Genomic DNA, 8,140 nt, shown 5'->3' with positions numbered 1-8,140 from the left:
AGCAACTCCACGAAATCCTCAAAGCAGTATTTTATTGTATAAAATAGACGTCTTACAACAATTTAGATAAATTTTTTAACAATCCATGTTTAATATTTGCTTATTAAATGTGACTGTCCTAAAAATACAGACATTGTAGTTTTGCACTATCTTCTTCTTCTTTCTCTTTCGGCTTTTCCCATCAGGGGTCGCCACAGCGAATCATCCTTTTCCACCTCACTCTGTCATGGACATCTTCTACCCTAACATTAGCCAACTTCATGTCCTCTGTTAAGACATCCATATATCTCCTCTTTGGCCGTCCTCTTGCCCTCCTGCCAGGCAGCTCCATCTCCAACATCCTTCTACCAATATATCCACTGTCCCTCCTCTGAACATGTCCAAACCATCTCAGTCTGGCTTCTCTGACTTTGTCGCTAACACAGGCAACATGAGCCGTCCCTCTGATGTACTCGTTCCTTATCCTGTCTAACCTGGTCACTCCTAAGGAGAACCTCAACATCTTCATCTCCGCTACCTCCATCTCAGCCTCTTGTCTCTGTCTCACTGCTACCGTCTCTAACCCATAGAGCAGAGCTGGTCTCACCACTGTCTTGTACACCTTTCCTTTGAGTCTTGCTGACACTCTTCTGTCACACAACACTCCTGACACTTTCCTCCACCCGCTCCAACCTGCCTGCACTCGCCTCTTCACCTCTTTTCCACACTCTCCATCACACTGAACTGTTGACCCCAAGTACTTAAACTCCTGCACCTTCTTCACCTCAGCCCCCTGTAACCTAACGCTTCTACCTTGGTCCCTCTCGTTCAGACACATGGATTCTGTCTTACTACGACTGACCTTCATGCCTCTTCTTTCCAGAGCAAACCTCCACCTCTCTAGCTGTTCCTCCACCTGCTCTCTACTCTCACTGCAAATTACAATGTCATCCGCAAACATCATTGTCCAGGGAGATTCCTGTCTTACCTCGTCTGTCAGCCTGTCCATCAGCATAGCAAACAAAAAAGGACTCAGAGCTGATCCTTGGTGTAGTCCCACCTCCACCTTGAACTCCTCTGTCTGACCTACAGCACATCTCACCACCGTCATACTTCTCTCATACATGTCCTGAACTACTCTGACATACTTCTCTGCCACTCCAGACGACCTCATACAGTAAGTTTTGCACTATATTATTTTGAAAGGAAACTGTTGAGATTTTCCTGTTTGACATTTCACGACTTGATGGTTTACGTTTGAATCAACTGTTACGTCAAATACAGACGACGGAAGTGAGGATCAAGGCAAAGGATTGTGGTAATTTGTGTTTTGTGTGTCTGCTGACGATACAGAGCTACTCGTCAAGACTGTGAGCCTTTACCACTTTTCTTGCGCCTATTTGGCCTCTGTCTTGCTTGTTTCAGGTATTTTATGAAAGCAAAAACGTAAATCTAACGCTACAGTTCTTTTTTTTTAACTTTTCGCTGCAGTTTGGTCAGCTCAGTGATTGCCGATTAAGCTACTGGCTAAATAAAAACATAAGGTTGCACAGAGTGACAACTTTTAGTCAAATAAAAAATGTATATTTGCAATACAGGCATAATTTTGCATTAAAAAATGAGCGTTTAACCACTCTTTAGTCTTCTTCTCCAGTTTTGGTTCTCGTCTGTTGTCTAATTACTAAAACACTGAGAAAGATACACACTTGTGCATGACTAGTGTTTCTTCCTTAGGCACCATGGGTCGTGTTTACATAGTTGATGAGGATGTAGAAGGATACCTTTCTAAACTGTGCCCTCAACAAGCTGGTCCAGTTACGGGTCTGCTCATTGGACAGGTGTGTTTTCACACTGACTTCTGCTAACTTTATGCAACCAGTGATTTGGGTAAGCTCATGAATGACTGTAACTTGTTTTCATACTTTTTTTCAGAGTTCAGCTCAAAAAGATTATGTTGTCATAGCAGCTCCAACACCCAAAGACGAAGAGTCTGCAGGAAAGACTGTTGACAAAGAGTGGGTCTCTGAGCATGCCCGACAGGTAGGCTCCATCCCAATAAACAGTCAATCGTGAGTTTATAGAAATGTTATTTTTTATTTTGATTTGATTTATTTAAGTGTCATGCACTAATGTGCCCAGCCCACACGGGCTTATATGACATTGAAAAACAAAATACACAATACATTAAGATACATCCCCAGCACACTATAACCGGTAGGTTATACACTATTACCGGTAGGTTATAGTGTGTTCAGCTATTTGCTCAACAGGAACCTTTTAATTGTTAAGTCTGTTTTTTGGTACTGTGTCCAGGTGTCCAGGATGTTACCCGGAGGCCTTACAGTGTTGGGAGTTTTTATGATCACTGATGCTGATGCCAAAGACACAGTAACCACGCTTCGACAGGTATGACACAACATATATGTGGCCCATCTTCTGCCAGATTTGGAAAAAACTTTTGTGATCAATTAATCTTTTTAGGTTCGGCTGTACAGTGGTTCGCGCTCCTGTCTCACAGCCTTAGAAAACTCTGGTTAAAATCCTGGATGGGACCTTTATGTGTGAAGTTTGCGCATGCATGTGTTTTCTCCAGGCACTCCGGTTTCCTCCCACAGCTCAAAACATGCTACATAGGTTAATTGGTATCTGTAAATTGCCCCTAGGTATGCATGTGAGTCTGACTGTGTGTTCCCTCAACAGACTGGCAGCATGTTTGTGATGTACCCTGCCTTCACCAAACAGTAGTTGGGTTGTCTTGTGGCCCCACAAGGGATTCACAGGGTCAAGCATTTTACCTGAACCTTAATATTATAAATGGTTTCAACCAGTATGGCACATAGCAACAACCTGCTTAAACCACTGCATTGATGGAAAGGTGTTTGTGTGTGTGTAGTTGGTGTTTGGAGTGGAGAAACTGATCTCATCAGAGCAGCAGTGGAGCCCTGCAGAAGACGATGTCACAGACTGTGTCACACTCCACGTTAACCCCAAAACCAGAAAGTATCCTTTTTTTTAAATGCTGTTTTTTTAAGTGACTTTTTCATAAATTACATTGTTCTTTAATTCTCTCATAAGAACTGTCTGCCGGACTTTTGACATCAAAGACCCCAAGGTCAGATCTGTTTTTCCCTAAAATCTATAATATATTCTTATTTTTACATTTTTTCTACGTTTTTTTTTAGAATTTAGATAAGTAAATTTAGCAAAGTATTGCAGAAAGGTACTCATTTAATTTTTTTAACTTGCTAACAAAGAATAGAAACTTAAAAATAAACTTTTTGATCAGTTTATCCAGACATGAGAAAATCTTGATGCAAACCTAAACATTAGACGTGAAGCATTTATTGAGATAAACTGGGTATTCCAGAGCACAGCAAAGCCTGCAGAATGGAAGTACCAGTCTGGAGTGGGCTCCTCCTGGACCACGGTGTCTTGTTGGCTGAACGTTGACCTGTTCATCCCGCTGCCAGAAAGCAGAACCACCAAGGGAAGCGCACACAAATGTCTTCAGGTTAGCACGTCTGTACACTCATGTAAAGATGCTGTTTACTGGGATTCTTTTAGGTTGTATTTTTTATTATTCTGTTTTTGTTTCAGGAAGGACTGAATGTTTGGACACAACAGATAGAGAATGCAGTTTTTCTAATCAATGGTAAAAAGCTGCCAGAAGATTCAGAGCTGACATCCGGCCAGGTTGTGTCAATTTTAATTCATTCATTCAACTTTAAATCAGAAAAAGTCAGTTCATGTTCCAAATGTTACTACTTTGATAAAAAACAACAGGCATTCAAACTTTAACAAATATCACTTAAAAAAAAATACAACTTTAAAAGTTATTTTTCGGGGTTATTGTTGTCTGCTAACAGACCCATTCTGTTTGTCTAAATGGTACTTTATTTTCTGTTCTTGCTTTGACCCATTGGGTTGAACAAAATAAATAAATAAATAAAACATAAGATCCACTTTTTCTATGTATTTCAACAGTTTTAGAAGAAAATGGCAAAAAGTACTAAAAAATGCCAAACCTGCAAGTTTCCCATCTTTGTTGGTTTCTTTTCTTTTCTACAAAGTTAAAAAAAATAGATGTTTCGGCTTTAGGCTTTAATTTCCCCCTAAACTGGTGAAATCTTCAATAGTTAAAATTTATAGACCAAAATAATATTTGATGGTATTTTTATGACACTCTTATTCCCTTAAAAAAGAAAAACAGACAAGCATCTGCATTTATTCTATAAAAATAAACAGTCAGTGATTATTTTCCACAATGCTACGAAGAATTTGTCTGTTCTTAAAGCCTGCTTTAATTCAAAAGTGACAATAATAAAAGTATTTTCTTTAATATAACTTTTTTTTAAATCAACAGTCAACAAGTCAGAAATGAGCTGGAACTGTCAGAATTTATTCTTTAATTTCTGGAGACAGAACCTTTAGCACATAGGTGCTGCCATTTTCTGTTGTTAAAAAACTGAAACAAAAAGAAACCAAAAATTAGGAATACATTGTTTGTGTTTTCTTTTTTTGGATGCAACACTGACGGTGAGACCTTTGATGGTCAGCCAGACATTAGACTAAACAGGAGTGTAACTCTAATGCGATGTCCAACTCTCCTTTGTAGAGGAGGAATGTGAGACAGACATACACAGCTCAGCTGCTCACCACAGTGGTAAGGGAAACAACAGTTTAGTCAGAGTAGAATGAATGAAATGGTTAAGGTTCTTGGTGACCTGTCTGACAGGAGGAGCAGAGGTCAGCACATGTGTTGCAGCGATGTGGAGGGAGCGTGTCCGTCAGAGGAGCGGCGCACTGCAGAGCTTTCCTCCACACTCACAAACCGAAAGTCAAACTCGCAGAGAAGGTAATCCTATGATCTAGTTTGAAATACTAATTAGAAAGTACTCAAGGAATTTAATTTAAACTTTTGTTGGGTTCAGCTGCTGAAGAGGGATGCAATTTCCACGGTGGCCACAAGGGTTCAGATGCTGCTGGATGAGCCGCTGGCGTCAGAGGAGCAGATCAAGGACACCAGTGGGGACAAACAACAGACAGGTTTGCTTGTCTAGTCATCTACATCTAACTGTATAAAGTTCAGGTCAGGGTTGTGGGTAAGTTCATGGCCAGCCAGTCCCAGTAAAGGGGGACAGTTCTCTGAAAGGAGAACCGTAGCTTTTTTTTTTCCTGGACCAATCTCAATAACATCCTTTTCCTTTCTGTTTATTTTAAATATGTTACACAATCTATATGATGCAAACTTATAGATAATAACAATAATGCAAAACATGTTTGAAATTGTCCACTGTAAAAAAAAATCTTAATGTCTGCATTATTATCTTTATTTATATGATGGTCTGGGTGAATGTTCTATTCTGATTGGCTGCTGGGTGTGCGTTAAAAAGTGATAATCCACGGTGATAATGCACATCTGAAAAATAAGTTCCGGTCACATAGCTTAAATGTTCTGTATCACTGCGCTGTCTTCTTTAAAACAAACTTTAGATTCATCATCTGGACAAAAACAAGTGGTAAGAGGACTTTCTCTCTGAACTGATGCTTTACTTAACCTATGGTGACGATCAGCATAGACATGGCTTGTCATATTACTATGACAATGCGCCACACCACCTAACAAATAGTTAAATTTTCGTGAGAAAAGCAGTATAAACTAAAATAATTGCAAGAATAAAGAATTATTGAATATTTTTTTCTTTTTTAAATGACCGTGGTATAAGCGGGTTAATGGCCTTTGAAGTGTGCATCATTAGAAATTAATGTACGCCTGAACCGTTCGATGGGAATATTCTAGTATTTATCATATTTTTGTGTATTGTGCCCATTTCAAACTTAAGAATATTTTTACGTTGTTTTTATTTTTACACACAAAATCTACAGAGATTGGTGCGATTGGTATTTTAAATTTTCCTGTTCCTTTTAGATTTTCTCCTACTATAAATCATTTCTGGATGTTATTTGGCAATAAGTAGTTGTATGCTTTAAATGATATTAGTACAGGTTGATATTTTACAAGTTCCTGTAGTTTTAATAGTTTTGACTGGATAAAATGTTGATGTTCATGTATCCTACTTTATGAATAATTCTTTTGCTGAATTCTTTCACCACAAATCGCTTTTTGAGAAAAGAATTTAAGCAGAAAACATGTGACTTTTCAATATTTGAATCGACTTTTGTTTCAGGTGTTCTCTTAGGCAAAAAATAGTCAAACTTTTTTTCTAGCTTTTGGAAGTTGAAATCAGAAATCAAGGGGAAAGTTTATAACCGTGTCCAATTCATTACTCGTCCAGAATGTCTTTTCCATTAAAGTTTTAATAATTATCCAAATTCTGTTCTTTTCTTTCTTTCTTTTAGAGGAAAACTGTCTTCCTCGCCGCATCTTTTGCCCACTAAGAGCTTCAGGGTCGCTGCATGTGTGCGACTACCAGTTCAGCGACGAGGGACTGTCAGAAATAGTTGATCGACTGAAGGAGATGTTGGACATCGATACAGCTGAGGAAGACTTGGATACCACACAGGAAATGACAGCAGAGATCACACAGAGTAGCTTTCCCACAGGTGAGAGAATTGCTCTGATTTGTGCCAGGCCAGAAGAGTCCATGCTTTGATGGGTCGGGGCTCAGGATCCCAACACAATAATAAATACAATTTTTTTAAAATGTTTTTTCATTTAATCTTAAATTAGTGGTTTTAAAATCTCTTGAACGGAATAGTAGAAATCTTTTAGATATTTTCCCTGCTTTGTCCTCATGATGTGTTTTAAGATCCCCCTGAGGAGACTAATGAAGAGCTGGAGCCAAAGAGGAACAACTACATCGGTAAGTCTGAGTTTATAAATTCATGCATTTGTTATGTCAGACCTCTTCTTCTAGCTCTTCTGGGAGGAAACGGTTGTTTCTGTGCTAGCTGAGACATACAGACTCCCCAGGATATCTTTTTCATAAAAAATACTCCTCTTTGCAATCATATTGTAAAATTAAATTGCTATTGTATAAGAGGGTTTGACACAGTAATCCTGTGATTACAATGGAAAGAATAAATGGACATTATCAGGTGATACTATTTTGTCATCCACACAGCATAGTATATTCTGTATTTGACTAAAAATAAGAGTTGTGAATTATTATAGTGTAAATAAGTGCAGTTTCCAGCTTTTGGGATTTCTCTTGAATTGGCCTCGTTCAGCACTCGTTGCCACTCACTGATTCTTACTTCTACATGTGTGTTAATGCTTTTTGTCCTTTTGTTCTTTCTCTCTCTCTGGTTTAGGTGCTTTCATGGCTGCGGCTGCCGCCCTTCTCGCCACAGCTGCCTCTATGATCTATTTCAGTGACATGTAACGTGTAACTGCCAATAAAATCTGCTGTTTGTTTCAAACATTTCTGCTGATTTTCTGCAAGTCAATTGCAAAATGAGAAAAGAGTTAAATTTTTATATTTTACCCATGACTCACTGGGTCATTTTTTAATCAATTACATGATTTTCTTTTTTCCAATGTAACATTCAGAATAATAAAATAATAGGATTTAAAACTCGAAGTTCATATTTGACTGTGTTTTTGGGAGCAAATGGACAGGCTGAAAGGCAATTACACAGAAATATATTCATGTTTTATTTGAATGTTTTACAGTTTGTGAGTTTAAATGAGCTCCTTTTGATCTTACAAGTAGTATTTTAGTCTCACAAATTAATTATTTCAAAATGCCGGCTGCTTTTGACCTTTATATCCCAACTAACGTTCTGTAACAAATGATGGTGACTTTAGTAGAGGTTCTGACAGCTAACACATGGAAGTGTTTCGGTGTTTTCTACTTACCGGTAACAAAACTAATTAATTTAAAATAAAATGTCCTGATTTTGGTTTCACGAATGAACATTTTTAGGTAATGAACAGCAAATGTTGTATTATGTTCAAACTGCATCGCTGTATGCTTGGTTTGTTTTGTTTGTGGCAAATAACGAATACACTTTTGATGTAAAAGTAGTTTTACTTCAAAATATATTTTCTCCAAATAAGTAAAAAGTTAATCAAAAGTCTGTTTATAGCAAAAGTAAAAATGTATCAGGTATTTATAAATGTCCTAATAAACAATTTTGACGTAGCATTTGATTTATTGTTAACAACTAATGTGCAAATTTAGGGTTGTCCTACTAA

At 37.9% G+C, this 8,140-nt stretch overlaps 1 protein-coding gene across 3 annotated transcripts; it reads left to right on the top strand.

The window, feature by feature from the left end:
* Positions 1-1,210: 1,210 nt before the first annotated feature.
* On the top strand, positions 1,211-7,362 carry odr4 (odr-4 GPCR localization factor homolog). 3 transcript variants are annotated; one of them, XM_020710971.3, is made up of 14 exons: positions 1,211-1,297; positions 1,714-1,817; positions 1,912-2,019; positions 2,293-2,385; positions 2,873-2,979; positions 3,055-3,091; positions 3,347-3,490; positions 3,577-3,672; positions 4,595-4,642; positions 4,715-4,834; positions 4,911-5,025; positions 6,340-6,543; positions 6,750-6,803; positions 7,255-7,362. In XM_020710971.3, exons 2-14 carry the CDS (start codon positions 1,719-1,721, stop codon positions 7,323-7,325), a joined length of 1,296 nt encoding a protein of 431 aa, XP_020566630.1. In that variant the 5' UTR covers positions 1,211-1,297; positions 1,714-1,718; the 3' UTR covers positions 7,326-7,362. The 3 variants fall into 3 exon arrangements, with proteins under 3 accessions (XP_020566630.1, XP_004079199.1, XP_011484936.1); XM_004079151.5 differs by having other exon boundaries at positions 1,274-1,404; XM_011486634.4 differs by having other exon boundaries at positions 1,276-1,349.
* Positions 7,363-8,140: the final 778 nt, after the last annotated feature.

The sequence above is a fragment of the Oryzias latipes genome, chromosome 17 (genome assembly GCF_053564925.1).
Source record: "Oryzias latipes strain Hd-rR chromosome 17, Olatipes_Hd-rR_3.1".
Lineage (NCBI taxonomy): Eukaryota > Metazoa > Chordata > Actinopteri > Beloniformes > Adrianichthyidae > Oryzias > Oryzias latipes.
This window is presented reverse-complemented; position numbering and strand designations above follow the sequence as displayed.

Coding starts and splice junctions, on each gene's coding strand:
- odr4 (XM_020710971.3), top strand. CDS start 1,719: ATGGGTCGTGTTTACATAGTTGATGAGGATGTAGAAGGATACCTTTCT. Junction 3,092..3,346: donor TTGACATCAAAGACCCCAAG/GTCAGATCTGTT, acceptor TGGGTATTCCAG/AGCACAGCAAAGCCTGCAGA. Junction 3,673..4,594: donor CAGAGCTGACATCCGGCCAG/GTTGTGTCAATT, acceptor TCTCCTTTGTAG/AGGAGGAATGTGAGACAGAC.